Here is a 19,052-nt window from a genome sequence, read left to right as displayed (position 1 = left end):
AATTACTAGAAGTAATGCCTGCTGGTGTTCATTTTATTTAATATATTTTCTGAATTTTGTTTAGCTAATTAATAATAACCACTTTAGTTTCTTACAGTGACACTAACTTATCAGATATCCATGTACTGTATTCAGATTGCTTAGTATTGAAATTTAATGTGAATTATTAAAGAACCACTATAAAAACTAACCCTCTTTGCCCCTTTCTCATGCATAAATATTAACCCTATATAGAGCTCTTGAGTTCTTTTGCATTGAAGAAAATTCCTTGCCAGTTTTAGGTAGCTATTGATAAAGCCATGGTTTTTCCCCTTTTGTTTTAAATCCAACGGTTCTTATATTTTACTCAATATTTATTTTATTTGCATTTTTCTTATTATTAGCCTCTGCCAAATAGGCATTGTTATTCTTAAGTTGAATTTATCCTGAAGTTGCATATATGCCCTAGGTCCTGAATATGCCTCATTTTTGTTTGCAGGGAGGGATTATGGGGAAGGAAGATCCCATAAAACCTCTCTCATCCTGTGCCTTATGCAAAGCAGCCTGATACAATAACAGCTTTGTGTTCCCGTGAACATTCCCCACAGTAAGCCAGCACTAGCTGCTCCTAAGGATAAAGCAAGTGTCAGAGAAGTATTCAGGGCTGTGGTAGCATAGGTGGCCAGAAGCTCACGGGAGCATAATTGGCAAGAAAAAATATATCCTCATGTTGGAGTGGAAAAACTCTTCACTTTCAGTCATTCAGGTCACACAGACAGTAGTTTCAAAACTTAGTTGATGGAATATTGGTTAAACTGTTATACAGATTTTAATTTGTGTCCTGTCCCTGCGTGCAGATGTTGCTGGAATACATGCTCTCTCTATTGATGCACTTCCCCTGGAAGGTTAGGCATGATTAGGACAGTATGTCCCACTCATTAAGACTCACTTACCTGCCTTTGGGTCCTATGGGAAAAAATTCCTTTTATTCTGTAGAAAAAAATAGTGCATTCATATAAAGACTGCAGAAGATGATTAGAAGTAGAATGACTTTTTTCCCCCTCTTTTGAAATACGATCCCAGTCTAACTGAATGTTGTGATAAAGATTTTAAGTATTTATTTGCAAAAGGCCTGTGCAGGATCCAGCTAAGTTCCAACAGATCAGTCAGTTGTGAATATTTGTTGTAATTTGGTTAAGCTCTTGATGGAATGTATTCAAATAGAGCCAAAAATTTGGTTTTGTCTCCTCTGATTGTTAAGTGATTTCTGTTAACACTGGGTTAGTTTGGCGTGCACTATTTCCTAGTCATTGAGAAGAGAATGAATCCAGAGAAAAAAGCTGGCAAAGCTCTGATATTTACATAATGTCTGTTTTTTTGTGAACTCTGAACGTGGATGAAAACACTCTAATGTTCTTAGTGATCTCAGCAAAAATTGAATGCATTGGGTCAACCTATTTTCTAAAAAGATTCAGTAAAAAATAGAAGCCTGCATCATGATTGAAAATAAACATGTTTACTGATTCAGTTATGAAACGTTCTGATGACCTAGTAATATTTGAATTATTCCATCATTACATCAGGTTTTTCTTAACGTACGTTTTGGTAGGTTTCCTAAAAATAGAACAAATAGCCCTTGTATTATTCCCTGTCAACTGGTTGCACATTCACTCCATTAGGATAAATTTGAACTGTACTGTTAAGGGAAGAAAAGGCAAGTGCCAGGATCACTAAACCAACTTACCGTCCAGCTGCACCGTTTCAGTTGGGTAGTTGATTTGACAGAAAATTGTGCTGAGAGCTGTTAGATCATGCTAAATTTGGGGAGGGATGAGGGATTATCATCCCTGTCAAATTCATTTTGTTTGAGATTTTGAATATACATTGACTGCTGATTTTTGTGTCAGTATATTCCAGCTTTCAAACACCTTCAGTACTACAAGGCTAAAGTTCTGATTTAAAAATGAAGCTTAAGATTTAGGTATATCATTTCATTATTTGCTGTACTTTATGTCTAGATTTGGCAGCATAACTGTGTGTAACAGCACCTATGTAATTGCCATCCTGGAAGTACCCACCAGGTATGATAGGTCTCAATAAAGATGGCTATTTGTTTTGGTTTATGCTAAACCAAATTGCTTTAATTCCAACACATTTTCTGTGCACGGTGCAGCCTTACAGCATGAGTCATAGTTTGATTTTTCAGAAGCATCAGTCCTTCAGCATGTAACTTTTCAATTCTCCATTGTAAAGTATCACAGCCCAAACAATTCTCTCTCGCTTTATGTTCAAGAATCACAATTATATCTACCCCATCTATGAACTTGCCAGTGTTGGATTTCATTAACTACCTGAATATTTTATGTAAATTGACTCTAATTCACACACTTACAAGTAAAGAATAGATTTATTGTTAGTATCTTGTATGGCTTGAACAAAAACAAAGCTTCATCCTGTATTCTAAGCTCAAATGGAGTTTTAGGGTGTGATGCTCTAAATTATTTTGATAATACTGCTTTCTTATTCCTATTGGTGGCATACTGGAGAACCAAGCTATACAGGATTAAAATTCATTAACTGTAGTTTACTGGAAAAAGGCAAGTCAGATGAGAACATGTTTAGTCACTGAGCAAATAGAACAGAATTAGTTGTAGTAAAATACTTAGAATTTGACCAGTTCTAATGAAACATAGTGCCGGCCATTTCACTAAATCATATAAACGTTTAGCTTTAATAGTTCCTGTGTTTGTTCTACACAGTCAGTAAAGTATAAATTGGATTTATAACTCATAGATTATGGGACTGAATATGCATGTATACTTGCTCCTAGAAAGTTTATCAGAGGAAAGACAGGATATAGACAAACTTACTATTGGACTAATGAAGGGTTCCTCTGCTACTGAACAGAGACCATCAGTAATTTCCTTATTTCCTTATCTGAGCTCCTTTCAGAGAATTCTTTCTATACAAATAGAAAGGTAGCAGAAGAGTAAGGATGTGTATCCCAACTGCTGCCTAAAATTAAATACCTCATATATCATAATTTTATGCTGTAATTATTCTGTTGTATGTTCTATTTTCTATTTTATGTTACAGAATTATGTAACATATGAACAGCAAATGAAAACGATATATTGACCTAAATATACAGATACTAGTGTATGGTGTTGCATAAGTTCCCATCTCTGTAACAGTAGAAGCAGCAATTTCTGTGTGTATGTATTTAACAATTTTTATTTTCCTCCCTAGTTGTGTGCTGCCCACCTACCAACACGATCAGAGGCACCAAACCACTATCAGGCAGTATGTCGAGCATTGTTTGCTGAAACAATGGAATTGTACACGTTCCTAGCAAAAATTAAAAGTGCAAAAGAGGTAAGCAATCTGCTAGAATTCTGTCTTGTTATTTTGGTTACTGTGTGAGTGATTCGAGTGAGATGTTTTCTATTCCCAACCACCAGTGATAGACAACTGCTTCAGGAAATTATTAACACAGTGTTTGGAAAGATAGCTGTACAGTTCAGTTTTCTTTTGCATCCAGTAACTGTTAATCATACTTATCTGATCGAGGTTAATGTATATTCATGGTTGACTGTGATTAAGGACCTACCAAAACCTTTAATCTTAATTTGTTTTTGCTGTGTGCCCCCTCCTTCCCCACCCCTGATTGTCAGAGGGGCCCTGGTAGTCCATCTGCTTGCTACTGATCAACCAGAAGGTGAAAAACATGGTTTTAAATGCACCATAGTTTTTGCTTCCCGCCCTTGGCTACGGGGCCCCAGCAGCCCTGCTGCTTGGTGCTGATTAGCCTGGAGGCAAAAACTGCGGCATATTTAGAACCACAGTTTTTGCCTCCTGGCTGGTCAGCACCAAGGATCTCTGACAATTGTGAGGGGGGTACACGGCAAGTTTAAAGGAGCCACTGTGCAGTGCACTTCTGCCACAATTTCAGTAGGTTCCTGACTGATCCATGATGCTAAGTGAGTAGGGGGAGACAAAGTATTTTTGGAGTGATTGCATATTTTTGTTCTGGTCTATATATACACCTGCATCTAGTGCAGTGCTCAATCTGCTCCATCACATCTGCACCTCCCTCGCTCCAGATTCCCAATCCCTCTACAGCGTGGGTAAGCATAGACACAGCACAGTGTAGGGGAGTGCTGCAGAAGGGATGGGTGGCAAGGCACATCTCTGTGCCACCGATTTTCCCCATCCTGGATCAACCCTCAGTGGTCCATAGGTTGCCAACCTTTTCATTACATGCAAGTCCTCTTGCCTGCAAGGAGCACAAAATGTTTTTGTGGACCATTTTAGCAAAGGGTTCCTGAAGGATCATGAGTATGAAACTGGAGATGGGCCTATTGAAAGTCTCTGAGTTAAAGTTAATGGGGAGAGCACAAGGGTGATGTTGTAATGGATTCCTGCTATAGACAACCAGATGAGGAGGAAGTGGTGGATGAGGCTTTGTTCACACAGCCAGCAGAAGTTTCCCAGTCATACACCCTGGTTCTCATGGGGGACTTCAATCACTCTGACATCTGCTGGGAAGGCAATGCACAGGCAATCCAGGAAGTTTTTGGAGAGTGCTGGGGACAACTTCCTGGTGTAAATGCTGGACTGGACAACTAGGGGCCATGTTCTTCTTGACCTGCTGCTCACAAAACAGGGAAGAATTGGTGGGGAATGTAGTAGTAGATGGCAGCTTGGGCAGCAGTGACCACAAGATGATTGAGTTAAGGATCCTGAGGAGCAGTGTAAGGACCCTGGACTTAAAAAAAAGCAGACTTTGACTCGCTCAGAGAACTCGTGGGCAGGATCCCCTGGGAAGCCAGTCTGAGGGGAAGAGCAGCCCAGGAGAGCTGGCTGTACTTTAAGGAAGCCTTACTGAGACTGCAGGAACCAACCATCCCGATGTGCAGACAGACTGGCAAGTATGGCAGAAGACCAGCTTGGTTTAGCAGGGAGCTATTCAGTAAACTACGTCACAAAAAGGAAGCTTATAGAAGTAAAAACTTGGACAGATAGATAGGAAAGAGTATAAGGGCATTGCTTGGATGTAGTCAGGAAGGCCAAAGCACAACTGGAGTTGCAGTTAGCAAGGGATATGAAGGGTAACAAGAAGGGTTTCTGCAAGTATGTTGGTGGCAAGAGGAGAATCAGGGAAAGTGTGGGTCCTTTCCTGAATGGGGGAGGCAACCTTGTGACAGAGGATGCAGAAAAGGCTGAAGTGCTCAATGCTGCCTTCACCTCAGTCTTCACAGGCAAGGCCAGCTCCCAGACTACAGCACCAGGCACCCCCAGCATCCCAGCATGCTCTTTGGGCTGAGTGGGGCTCTCTGCTTCACAGCAGGGCTGGTCCCTCCCCTCTGCTCCCTGACTGCAGCTTTGGCAGAGACTGCAGGCAGCTACCCCCACCCTTCGCCACTCCCTGCTAAGCAGGAATTTGCCCCTCCCCTCTGCCTTCCTGAGAGGTGTCTGTGTATTAGCTAGCAGACCACATGCTGGCTACAGTCCATGCTGTGACAGATAGGACAAAGGAAGAATCAGCAGGTAACTGGTAATGTCTCTCTGTTGTTTTCTTAATGGGGTGATAAACAGTGAGTTAGGGGTGATAAACACTATGTTATCAATTCCCTGCTGGGCTAATCAGAGGGCTTGCTGGAGCCTGGCCACGCCCCCCTTATCTCAGCAATGTGGAAGGGAAGGGAGGGCTGCTATAGCACCCCCGCCCACGGCTTCTAGCCTGAGCCACTGCAGGCATGTAACTGTGTATCTGGGATGTCTTTACAGTTACCAACTGATTTAGCCTAGCCAGGTTAGACTATCCTGCAAAGATTAAATCAGTTCAGGCTCAGGGTTTTTGAATGTCTGTCCCTAGCCTTGGAGTACTGTGGGGCCCCCACTACAGAAAAGATGTGGACAAATTGGAGAGTCCAGCAGAGGGCAACAAAAATGCTGAGGGGACTGGGAGACATGACTTACGAGGAAAGACTAAGGGAACTGGGCTTATTTAGTCTAGAGAAGGGGAGACAGAGTAGATTTAATAGCAGTCTTCAACTACTTGAAGGGTGGCTCGAAAGAGGATGGAGCTAGACTGTTCTCAGTGGTGACAGATGACAGAACAAGGAGCAACAGTTTCAAACTGCAGCAGGGGAAGTTTAGTTTGGATATTAGGAAAAATGTTCTGACTAGAAGGGTAGTAAAATACTGAAACATGTTACCCAGAGATGTGGTGGAAGCTCTATCCTTGGAAGTTTTTAAGATGTGGGTAGACAAAGCTTTGGCTGGGATGATCTAGTTAGGGATGGTCCTGCTTTGGGCATGGTGTTGAACTAGATGACTTCCTGAGGTCCCTTTCAACCCTAATTTTCTATGGTTCTATGAATGATTCTTGAACAAAAGTATATAACTGTTGCAATATAGTTCTTGTTGAGATCCATACCTGAGATGTTGTAGATTATTCATCTTCCCTCAAGGGAGTGGTACCTTGAGGTACTAGTAGTTTCTATTACTACCTTAAAAATTTGATTAGCTGTGATAACACTTCAGCTAAAGAAGCTGAATATTCTTGAACCATCGTTCATATGTTCTTAAAAGGGTTATTTAGATAGTAGTGCTCAACTTTTTTTTGGCAGTGAGTTGCATGGGTGTTGCCTGGGCCGTCAGTGGGCTGGATCCGATTGGTGGTCCCAATCCAGCACAGGGTGGTTGCAGCAGAGCCCCATCTGGCTGCACTGAGGGAGGCAGGGGAAATCCTGGCTCCAACATGACCCTGTGGGGGAAAAAGGAGTGTGGCTCAGCTCCAACCTGTCCCATGGGACAAGGGAGCAGGGTCATGGCCTAGCCCTCTGCAGGGAAGAGGGGAAAGGCGCATGGCCCAGTCCCAACCCAGCCCTATGGGGGGAGGGGGTGTGGCCCGGCCCCAAGTGGGGAGGGGGTATGGTCCAGCCTCAGGGAGGGGAAGGTAGATTGGCTTGGCCCTGTGGTGGGGGAAGGGGGCTTGAGCTGGCCCCAGCCCAGCTGCAGGGGAAAGAGGGTGTGGCTCAGCCCTATCCAGCTTGGGGTGGTGGGAGGGGGCATGGCATGGCCCAAACCTGCTACATGGGGCTTGGGGTTTGGGAATTTGGCAGTGTGGAAGGGTGGCCATATTTATTGCCACTTCTCTCCTGCCACCGAATTTCTCTATCTGGAGATCCCCACAGGCCAGATATCTGTGGCTCCATGGACTGCATTTGGCCCACAGGCTGGAGGTTGAGCACCCCTAATATAGACTGTCAACCTATTGGAGATCCATAGCCTCTTTGGGATTTGGAGTTTCCTTCAGCTTGAAAACTCTGTTGGACGAAACTGATCATATGCTTTCTAACATGCTTTTCCACCAAGGTAACTTTATTTGTGGTGATCACATCAGCCAGGAAAGTGTGTAAGTTACAAGCTCTTGTGGCAAACTCCCCGCACATTGTTTTCAACAAACACAAGATCTCACAGTGCCTGTACACAAGTGCAGAGGCTGCTCCAACATGCTATAATTACAGTGCATTGTAGCAGACTCTGCGCTTTAGCAGCCTCCCTGGTCTCTTATATCAGCATCTCTACTCTTCAAAAAGGTGGTGGGTGCTTTTAACTAAAGCTCGTCGAATGAGCTTTAGTTCAAGTGCCCCCAGCGCTGTTTTGAAGCGTGGGGATGCTGATACATGAGATGTTGCAGCATTTTGATTAGAGCAGCTCTCAGAGCCACTCTAATTGAAGTGTTGCACCCTCCCCGCTCCCCCTTGGAGCATATGTAGAAGTGCCCTCAGTGTGGCCATATCCTAAATTCTTTAAAAACACACACATTCACCTGTGCACACGTATCTCTTGGGGCCCCTTTACTTGTGCAGATAAAGGCACAGTGAGATCTAATGTCCGATCCACATAATCGCGCCTCCTGCCATACCTCATTTCCATGGGAGGAGGTACGACTGTGGGATCACACATTAGATCTCATTGTGCCTTATCGCCAGTGCAGGGAGAGCCCAGGATCACAGTTGGCTCCTGTGGGGAGCTGATGGGGCTCACAAAAATGTCAATGTTCTCCCTGCTGCCCCTTCACTGGAAGCCCCACACCTAGGGGACAACATTTCCCTTGCTGCGAGCTCCACTGCTGATGAGGCTGGCAGCAGGCACACTGCCAGGAACACTGCTGCCACTGTGGTGTTTGTCAGCTGCGGGGCTGACAGCGGGTGGTGCACCCCTGTCCCTGGGAGCTCCTCAGTTGATGGGGCTCCCAGCCATAAGGGAGCACCTGGACACACGCTCAGTTAATGGCATAAGAGCAAGCTACAAAGTTATTACACGTTCTTTGTGGAATAATTTTGTAGCTTATTGCTTGCTTTATCACTTCATTAATTGGTTGAATTTATAGCTGGATCACAGTTTAAGATGTGATTAACTGGCTAATTATGCCTTAAATGTAATGTGTAGATGGGGCCTTGGCATTTCATCTGATACAAATTATATATCTTACGTAAGTTTCCAAGGCACGTAGATGAGGAGAGTCCAGACTTGAAAATAAGAAAAAAATTAGAAAAAAAGATAAGATGTCTGTCTATATCCTTAGACCAACAAGGTTACAACCTACACCCCTGTAAACAGGATGTGCATTTGAAACCTGCTCAGGGTTTTGAATGTTACAAAAATCCTGGAGGCTGGACCAGCGGGAAGATGGTAGTCCGAGACATGTAATCAGTGTGTTTATCTACCCACCTTTGAAATTAATTATATACCTCTCCAATTTATCATATGGATGCCACTTCTATATAATCAATAGATTATGTGTAGTGACAGAAAGGTTTCATTAGAAGTAATTTGGGTGAGCGTAATACTCATAATTGAGGAAGCAATGAGTAAATTTGTATACGTCATCACAATGAGTGCAAATTGAAATGTTTATAGTTCCCTGCTGCACCTTTTTAATAGTATCCTTTTTATACAAAGGTTCTGAGATGAGCAACAAAAATAACCTACAGCCAGAGAAAGATATCTGTTCACTAAGAGAGTGATAAATGGGGTGAATAGAATGAAGCCAGGAAGGGTGAGGTGGCATACTAGCTACTGTTATAGCAAAAAGCAAGAGAGAGTATGTATAAAGAAATGTCATGGAATAGCTGCAGCAGCTACAAGGTAGCTTCTCAGTATAAACCTCATTAACTCAACCTCCCTTAAAAGAAATTAGATCTCCTAAAACCTTAATTTCATTGTACAGTAGAATCTTTCTGGCAAGCTTGGTAAATTATTCCCATTTTTTGCTTTTTTTTTTTTATTTGGGTCATTTTGTTGGCCTTGCTGCCCATCTCCTTTTGCTACTCACGCCTCTCCTTTCAGGTGCTCTGAGGAGAAATAATGCTTGTCTGGTCCACAATTGGGGCCGGTACCTTCTGCTTTTTGGCCTCAAGATGGGCTAGGACTTCCTATAACTCCCTTGCCTGCTGCTCTGGCTCATAGGGCTGTTGGCGAAAGAGAGGTGAGACACTTGCTGTTTTTCTTCAACCTGAGCAGTGGAGCTTTGTCTTAACTGCATAAGCAACTCACATAGGGGAGGTAGTCATCTTTTTTTCACTACCAGCTGAAAATGCACCCCCTGAAACAGAACAGTCATATCTGTTCTTATGAAATGAAAACTACCTGCTTTATTAAGATAAAATTACTTTTCTTAATGACACAAAACTTAACAGATGTGCTTTAATTAAAATGTGCTTAAAAGTAACAATGCAGGAGACTAATTGTTTTCAAGATCAAAAGGTATAGGATTTCCTTTGTATGAACTGGACCAAAGACATAATTGCAGGTCTAAGGAAAAGAATGCATCAGATAAAGTGAACATTCCTTTTTTTAGGGGCTAGGAGCAGCTGTTCATTTTGTAATGGAATATTTTTTTATGCAAACATAGGAACATAAAAACTGCAATCGTGTATCAGACCTGAGATGCATGTAATCCATCATCCTGCCTCTCTTGCTAGCTAGCAGTGTATACTTCTGAGGAAAGTGTAGTAGGCAGATGTGGGATAATTTGCCACAATAGGCCTCTTCCAGATTTTTTAAATTTAAATATTAGCTCAAGCCCAGAGGCATAAGACCAGATAAATTTCAAGATAAATTGCAATAAGTTTTAAACGTCCAGTTCTGTTTTGAATCTTGGCCACAAAGATTTCCTGTGGCAGTGAATTCAATGGTCTAGTTATGGTGATGTTAGAGTTACATTGTAGCTTTGGTGGTGCAAGAATTATGCAAGAAGTAAGGATTTCTAGGGTGATATCATTTATTGGACCAACTGCATAGTTGGGATTAGAGTTAGACAAGCTTTCAAATGCAAGACATTCCTCATTAGGTCTGAGCAGTAGAAGCCAGCACAGCACAGTAAAAAAGAGTTGTAAGAGGGCAGAGAGAAATTCCCAGGGGTAGCAGATAAACAATTAGGAAAAGAAAAGAAGCTGATTACTGGGTGAACAAGGCCTATCAAAAGGGTTGTTCTCACTTTTTCTGTGTGGAAAGAATTTGGGAATCAGGTAAGTTATATAACCTATTATGCACCATAAAACCAATGTCAGTGATAATAAGAGCTTAAGCAGACAAGGTTCTTTGGGTAAATGTGATATCTTTTATTAGACCAGCTAAATAGTTGGAAAAATTGTTCTTTGCAAGCTTTCGGGTACAAACACCCTTCTTCAGGTAACAACATACTTGATATTAAGAGGTTGGTGTTAAAGCTAGGGACAGAAGTTATACACAGACTGGTTTAAGTGATCAGAAACTGGTTTAAATCTGTAACAGAACATAAATTCAGTGCACATAAACCAGTTTCAAAATGGCAGAAACTGGTTTAAGATAAATCTGGTTGAATGTAGTATGAGACTTAACTGATTTAGGTTAAACCAGTTTATGGAACTTCTGTCCCAGACCCCTTCCTGATTTAAATTAAATCACAGTTCCCGAGCATTGTAGCATGCTTTGCAGGCCTGGGCTGGGCTGTGCCATCTGCTGGAGCAGAGCAGGATTGGCCCCACGCCTCTGCTGTCCAGCTGGAGCAGTGATGGCTAGCTGACAAGAGGGTGTGTGTGTTGGGGACATAGCCTGGCCTGCCTGGAAGGGGCAGAGCAGCCCCTGCCAGACTTTTCTCCACTGGAGTGGAAGGGACGGGGGCATGGGACAGCAGGCTCAGGCAGAGGGGAATTTTCATAGATTTCATAGACATTAGGGCTGGAAGGGACCTTGGAAGATCGTTGACTCCAGCCCCCTGCCCGAAAGGCAGGCAGTCAGCTGGGGTCATAGGATCCCAGCAAGATATGCATCCAATTTACTCTTGAAGGTGTTCACTGTAGGTGCTTGAATCACCTCCGATGGCAGACTGTTCCAGACTTTGGGGGCTCGGACAATAAAGAAATTCTTCCTTATGTCCAGCCTGAAACGGTCTTGTAGTAGTTTAAAACCATTCAACTTCGTCATCCCTTGGGACGCTCTGGTGAACAAACGTTCCCCCAGATACCAGTGGTCACCCCGATAAACTTATAGGTGGCCATCAGATCACCCCTGAGCCTGCGCTTTTCCAGGCTACAGAGCCCCATGGCTCTCAGCCTATTGTTGTAAGGTCTCTTTTTCTGACCTCTGATCAGGCACGTGGCTCTTCTCTGGACTCTCCCAAGCTTCTCCACATCCTTTTTGAATTGTGGAGCCCAAAACTAGACGCAATACTCCAGCTGCGGCCTCACCAAAGCCAAGTACAAGGGGAGAATGACGTCCCGGGATTTGCTTGAGAAGCATCTATGGATGCAAGCCAGCGTTTTGGTCACTTTACTAGCCTCAGCATCGCATTGCAGGCTCATGTTCATCTTGTGGTCAATGATGACCCCCAAGTCTCTTTCTTCCATAGTGCTAGCCAGCGTAGCACTGCCGAGCCTATAGGGATGCTGCAGGTTTTTCCTCCCAAGGTGGAAAACCTTGTATTTTTCAGTGTTAAACACCATCAGGTTCTCGTCCGCTCATTTGCTGAGCCTGTCCAGGTCAGCCTGGATCACCCTCCTGTCTTCTGGCATGGATGCTTTGCCCCAAAGTTTGTCATCAGCAAACCTGGCCAGTCTGCTTCTGACTCCAATGTCCACATCATTAATGAAGATGTTGAACAATATGGGTCCAAAGACAGAGCCTCAGGGGACCCCACTGGTCACAGGACACCATGACGATTGACTTCCATCAATTACCACCCTCTGGGTCCAACCACGGAGCCAATTTCCCAGCTAGCGGATTAAACCCCCCTGCCTCTCCTCTCCCACCAACAGGGACCCAAACCAGGGTCTTGCTGGCTTTTCCCCCTTGTTCATGGCTTAGCATAGCCCAGGACCCTCAGAGCCCCTCCCAGCCGGGAGGCAATCCCACTGTGCCTTCCCAGCCACCGGGACCGGGATTTTGCTTGGGGCAGCCTAGGAGCAAAGGCCAGGTCAGAGGAGGGAGGGGGATGAAATGACCCCAAGCCCAGGTTGGGACATGCACAGAGGAATTGCAGTGGCAGTGGCTTCATCCTGGATGTGAGCCCCACCAAGCAGAGGAACTCAGGCTGGGGGCGTGAGGGCGGGGCAGGGAAGGGGCTCAAGTGTGTCCATGCTAGCTAGGGCAGCAGCTCCTGCCTGGCAGCCTCTTCTACCCTCTGGAGAGGTACCTAGGCTGGCCCTGGCCCCTACAGCGGTGCGCATGGCACGGGCTCGCCCGCTCAGCCCCGAGTGTTATTATACGTGTCTCCCAGGCCACTGGGTGCCAAGCTGGGTGTGCACTGCTCACTTTTCCCCTCCTGGCAGTGGTGCAGCACAGCCTTGTGTACCAGGCACAGGGCACTATCCCCACAGCTTCCCTGTTGTTGCTGCTGCCTTTGCTGCCAGTATCAGGGAGGCCCACCTTGGCCATATTGGTAGATGTCGCCCACAGCACCAAACTGCAGTCGGCTGCCCAGTGACCAGATGGTGGTGGTGGTGGCAGGGAAGCTGTAGGGATAGCATCCCATGCTTGGTGCCTGGTATACAGAGCCGTGCTGTGCCGCTGTGTAGGGGAAGAGTGAACGGTGTGTGCCTGGTGGCCTGGGGGCATGCAGGTAATAGCGCTTGGGGCTGAGGGGGTGAGCCCATGCCGTCCGCACTGCTTCAGGGGCTGGGGCTGGCCTGGGTGCTGCTCTCCAATAGGTAGAAGGGGCTGCCAGGCAGGAGCTGCTCCCCCCAGCTACATGTTCAGCTCGGCTCTGCCCCAGGCTAGCATGGATACACTTGAGTCCCTTCTCCGCCCCCTCCCCACAGCCTAGGTACCTCTGCTCAGCAAGGCTCATGTCCAAGATGAAGCCAGCTGATGCCACGATCCCTCTGTGTCCCCCCACCTGGGCTTGGAGCCGTTTCATTCCCCTCCCTCCCCACAATCTGGCCTTTGCTCCTGAGCTGCCCCAAGTGAAACCCTGGCGCCAGCAGCAGGGAAGGCACAATGGCTGGAAAGGGATTTCTGGGGGTCCTGGGTCATGCTGAGCCACAAGCAGGGAGAAAAGCTGGGCAGACCCTGGCTGGGGTCCCTGCAAGTCAGGGTAGGAGTTTAAACCCCTCCCCAGTTATACTCAGCCTGCCAGGGCCTGGCCACACCTCCCTTCAGCTCAGCTTCCCTCCAGCCTGAAGGAAAGGGAGGGCTCACCCTAGGACCTTCTAGCCTGAGCCACTGCAGGCACGTGGCTGCATTGCCAGAATCAAGAGTGAATGTCTATTCACTTGCTTGTCAGGTTAATCTACGCAGGTTACAGTAACCTGCAAAGATTGAATCAATTCAGGCTTGGACTTCTATGTCTGTACTTAGCCTTAGTGTCCAGCCAGGTTATGAATTTTTGTTTCCAAGTTCGCCTCTTAAGGGTTTTAGGTAAATTTTCCTTGAATACAAGGATAGTGAGGTCAAAGAGGGACTGGTTGTTCTGTGAATAATATGTTCCTACTGGTGTATGTGAAAAAATATAAAGAACCAAATAATGCTGAAGCCCCCCTGCTCTGGACCAAATCTAGTGGCTCTACAGGCTGGATCTGGCCCAGAGGCTGTAAATTGTCAACCCCTGCTTTAGCTTGTTTGCAGGCTTACCTAGTAAGCTGTTGCTATGGTTGCTGATAACGGTCTGATTTTTTCTTTTCTCTTTAACAAGATGTAATCTAATATTAACAACACTGGTAAGAACTTTGCAATCATACTGTCATTTTTTTACGAACAGTGTGAAACAAGCAGCTATTTTGCTTCTATAAACTTAGATTCAAAGAGCACATCACCAATCTACAAAAATAAATGCATAGATACATACTTAGGATCAAACAGTATCTTTGCATTGTATCTATTAATGTACTTTTAAAAATATTATAGAATATTGCTAAGGTTATGTTCCACAAACGTGAAGATATTGCCAAATGTTTATTCATTTAAATACCTGCTATGAGTTATGGTATCACAGCCAATAACGTCTACCTAGCAGCTAATTGTGGAGCCTGTCAGTATATTGTTGTTGTGATCAGTGAGTGGTCATAAATGGACAACAAAGTACTTAATCTGCTTTCTCTCTCCACACGACTGCAAAGTACCTGCTAGCTTCAAAAAGCAAGTATTGAATATGGAATTCAAATCCCTGTAGAAGTACCAAAACCAGAGAGATGTTTTAAGGACTGATTCTGCAAACCTTACTCTTATAGGTAACTCACTTAAGTTAAATGGGGTAATCTCAAGGGAGTAGTTGCTGCAGTCCCAGGCCCACACAACTTAAATGTGGTAATTAGGTAGGTAAAATCTCTTGTCACCATTGTGAAGCAGCCTGTTTTATGAATGACATCTTACATCTTATTCCAGATGTGCAAGATGGCATATTTTATGTTCCCCAGTTATCAGGGTCAGAATCACTTCCATGCTTAATAGAGTATCTAGCAATAGAAAACAGAAACTGGAGGTGATGATATTTTACAGTTTCGAATGACTGAAAGATGTAGGCAGGATCTAGTCCTGTTTATGCAGAGCTGCTTGAACTTGTAAATTTTAGGGACCATTGAGTTTTTGCTGTTATGCAGACAAGGGCATTACATAATTTTCCATCTGTCTTGGAGCAAAGGAAAGATACTTTCAAAAAGTAACTGGTTACTTTAAACAATGCAAAAATATAAAGAAACCCATGTATTTATTTAGACAAATCAATAGGGAACAGTGTGACAGACCACAGGGATATAAAAAGTGTCAAGTGCTTTAATGGTTATAAAATAAAGCTGTTGAAATGCTTAATGTTCAGATTTCCTACAAATGTACAAATGCATCAAGACCTTTCTGTAACATGTAAATGAAATCTGTGGTGGGGTTTGAAGTCTTAAGGTTAGCCAGAGCGACCTTTTAAGATTTTTTCCCCCTCTAAAATTAAACTTAACTAAGCTATGCACGTATCAAAGAAAAATAGGCTTCCTCTAGCTATTTGTTTCTTGTCCCTTGGGTAAGTATAAATGGTACCACAGAAGAGATTGTTCATACAGATTTTGGATTTCAGTTAAGTTTTGATAAATGCTCCATTTTACTGCAAATGTTTTGGTTTGCTTTATTTGCTACTGAAATGGATTCCAAACCTCGGTTACATTGGCTGATGATGGAGGATTATGGAGGAAGGTGATTCAATTTAATTCAGTCTGCAGGACTTGGCAGAAATGTCAATAACAGTGGACAGATTCACTGCTCAGCAGTACCTAATATACAGAGAAGAGTTTAAGGATACCTTCGTAACTGGTATTATTATGGATATTTTTTTTATTTGTGTATCTTGCTAAATTGCACTGTTTTCTAAATTTCTATGAGGCAAACTCTGTATCAGTAGTGACTAACCTTCTGGCCATGCCTGCCAGATGAGTGGTGTGGGGTTCACCCCTGCACCAGCCTGATCCCCAGCATGCCACCCCAATTCAGCCATTCAGCACCCTGATCCTGGGTGCCTAGATCTGGCATGCAGGGCCACATTATACAGCCTCCAGTATTCCCTAGGCTAGGGACAGACATTCAAAAAGCCGGAGCCTGAATTCAATCTTTGCAGGTTAGCCTAACCTGACTACATTGAACCAATTTACAGGTGAATAGACACTCACAAAATGCAGGCACATGCCTACAGTAGCCTAGGTGCACCCTTGGCTTCAGGGAAGCTGTGCTGGGGGAGCGTGTGGCCAGCCCAGGCAGTAGCTTGGAGTGAACTGGCCAGGGAGGGTTTTAATTCCCCTCTCCCTGTCCCACTGGCATCGACCTAATCCAGGGTCTGCCTGGCACTCCCCGCTTGCTGCTGCAGCAGCAGGGCCAGGGTATGGCCAAACACTGGCTGGCATGGCTCTAGGGGCAGAAGGGGCAGGGAGGTGATTATTCCCTCCTCAACCCCCTCTCCCTGCCTCCTCGCCTAAGGAGCCCTGCTGGCTGGCCTGTGGCCAAGCCCCCAACCCTGCTGCTGGAGCGGTGAGGGAGCAGGGCTCTGATGGGGGCAGCAGCTCCTGTCCTGGTGTCTGGGGAGCATGAGCCTCTTCCCAGCATTGCGGGGGTGGGGTGCAGCAAGTGGTGGTCAGAGCTGCCGCGGACTGCACAGGGCAGGTGGCAGCACTGGGGCTCAGAGGGGGCCATAGCCCCCCAAGCCTTCCTAGCACTGCCACCACTTGCAGCAGTTTGCAGCAGCTCCCCCCACCCCTCAGTGTGGCCCCCCTGCCCACAAAATCCAAGCACATGACTGCTGTTTGGCCCCCCTGCTGGGAAGAGGTTCATACTCTGGGACACCATGATAAGGGCTGCAGCCCCCTTCAGGGTCGCTCCCCCCTTGCCACTCCAGTGGCAGAGGTGGGGCCAGAGGCCAGTCAGCATGGCCCCTTTAGGTGGGGGACAGAGCAGGGGGTTATTCCCCCCTCTCTGGCATCTGGCAGAGGGGGCAGGAGGGGGCTTATTCTGTCACTCCCTCCCTGCAAGGAGGAGGTGGTAGTGGTGGTCAGGGCAAGCAGGCCCTCCTGCAGTCCCACTCGGGGGAGGGGAGGGGGAATAACTCCCCTCCCTGCCCCCTGCCTAAGGGGGCCGTGCTGGCGGGCCTCTGGCCTTGCCCTTGCTGCTGGAGCAGTGAGGGGGGAGCGACCCTGACTGGGGCTGCAGCCCCTGTCACAGTGTCCCGAACAAGAAGCCTCTTCCCAGCAGGGAGTGCGGCCTCACTGTGGGCAAGAGGGCTGTGCTATGGGGTGGGGAGAGCTGCTGCAGACTGCGCGGTGCAAGCAGCAGCTTTGCCAGGGAGGCTTGGGGGGCTGTGGCCCACTCCAAGGCCCGGTGCAGCCGCCTGCCCCAGCTAGTCTGCGGCAGCTCTGACACCCCCCCCCCACTCGCGGCCCCTCTTCTGGAAAGAGGCGTGCACTCCCTGGACACCAGAACACGGGTTAATGCCCCATCAGGGGCATCCCATGCCATGTTTCTGCTCACTTGGCCCCATGTGAAGCACCACAGGGGCAGCCATGTGCTGGATACAAACAGTTGGTGGACTGGATCCAGCCCGTGGCCTGTATTTTTCCCACCCTCTGTACTAAGTCCTAATATACCCACCACCATGAAAGTTGCAGGCTAAATTCATAAAGATTTCATCCATTGTGAACTATGATAGTCATTGGACTTCTGTTTCTCTCTTTGTCTCTATTGCTCTCTCACAAAGCTGCTTTGGTATTGTGGTGGTTGCCTTCTGACTTAAAATCAAACTGCTTTATAGCTCTGTTAATGATTGTGGTCACAGATCACAATGCTGTGGCGGTTCTGGGAATAGGCATCTGAGAACTATCTGCCATAATTTAGGTCTCCAGAGCTGTCTGTGATGTGTCAGGGTTTGAAGAGCAGCCCAGATTTAGGAAAGCATAAGGGAAAGCTACCATAACCCATCGTGCTGCCATCCTCAACTGGGATTTAAAGACTCAGAATCTCACCTGGGATTTGAAGCAGTTTTAGACTTGGAGAGAGGGAGCCAGAATCCTGGTGTCAAAGTGCTCTTTTTAATCTCTCTCTCAGACAGACTCCTTTGTGATGGGATTGTAGTTGCTTTTGACCTTTGTAAAGCATTCAGTCTGGGACAGTAATCCTGTCTGGAGGTGGAGACTGTTGTGGTTAGATCAGCATTCAAAAGGAAAAGGCTAAATGAAAAGTAAAAACAACTTTTTGTCATTGTTATTTCAGTGTCCTGAGTCTGTGTATAATGTTGGTTGCTAATAGAGATGCTCAGTATCTAATGGAAAAGCGTGTACTTCATGTCTTGGCATCTGAAGAGCTGAACAATGTGTTTGTGTTGGGTTGTCATTCAGAACATAGACTAACACTATACAAGACGGTAAATTTGCTGGACCTAGATATTGCCTCTCTTCTTTCTCTTCATATATTCATGTTAGAACTGCTGAAAATATGGCTGTTGAGGTGGGAAGAGGAGCGTGGCCATCACAAGAAGACAGCTCAGCTGTGGTAGAGTAATGGGTTGGGCTCCACCACAGTGTTTTACTTGGTATTCTTTGCTCTTACAACCCTGTGATATATAATGACTCACCTACATTTGTACTTCCCCAAGTAAAATTTTCCCCACTAATCTTATTAGGGAAAGACTCCTCAAGTGGGACATCTTTGTTGATGGTGGTCTTTCACTTATTCGTAGCTTTTGCGCCTTCTGATTTTATAGCTATAAAGTTAACCAGGTTGGACTCTCTTAGTGACCTGGAATATTCAGCATTTATGTCAGACTTGCATCCTTTGAACATAAGCCAGTCCAGCAAACCATATGTTAAGGAATGGAAAACTTCATGGTTGCTGACAGATGATTGCTGCAGGTCTCATTCAGCATTCAAAATAAAGGTTAAGCAGCTGGACTCGTTAACTTGAAAAATGCATGTGTGCCTTCCATTGTTGAAGAGAGTAGTAATGTGTGACTGTTTTCAGTCCCTTCATTAAAGTTACCTTTTACTTGGTTAGGAAGAGCAGGAAGAAATTTTATAATATTGCTGGCCATCCCCAAACATTCATAGCTTAGGACAGTGATT

The 19,052-nt window shown here is 45.5% G+C and overlaps 1 protein-coding gene across 2 annotated transcripts in view; it reads left to right on the top strand.

The window, feature by feature from the left end:
* Positions 1 to 19,052, top strand: part of SPIRE1 (spire type actin nucleation factor 1) — a 201,546-nt gene that overhangs the window by 124,060 nt on the left and 58,434 nt on the right. For both annotated transcript variants that reach the window (XM_019490406.2, XM_014606609.3), the window contains exon 4: positions 3,229 to 3,354. In XM_019490406.2, coding sequence (XP_019345951.1) covers positions 3,229 to 3,354 — 126 coding nt within the window. The remainder of the gene's footprint in view (positions 1 to 3,228; positions 3,355 to 19,052) is intronic.

This window comes from Alligator mississippiensis, chromosome 3, assembly GCF_030867095.1.
Source record: "Alligator mississippiensis isolate rAllMis1 chromosome 3, rAllMis1, whole genome shotgun sequence".
Classification (NCBI taxonomy): Eukaryota; Metazoa; Chordata; order Crocodylia; family Alligatoridae; genus Alligator; species Alligator mississippiensis.
This window is presented reverse-complemented; position numbering and strand designations above follow the sequence as displayed.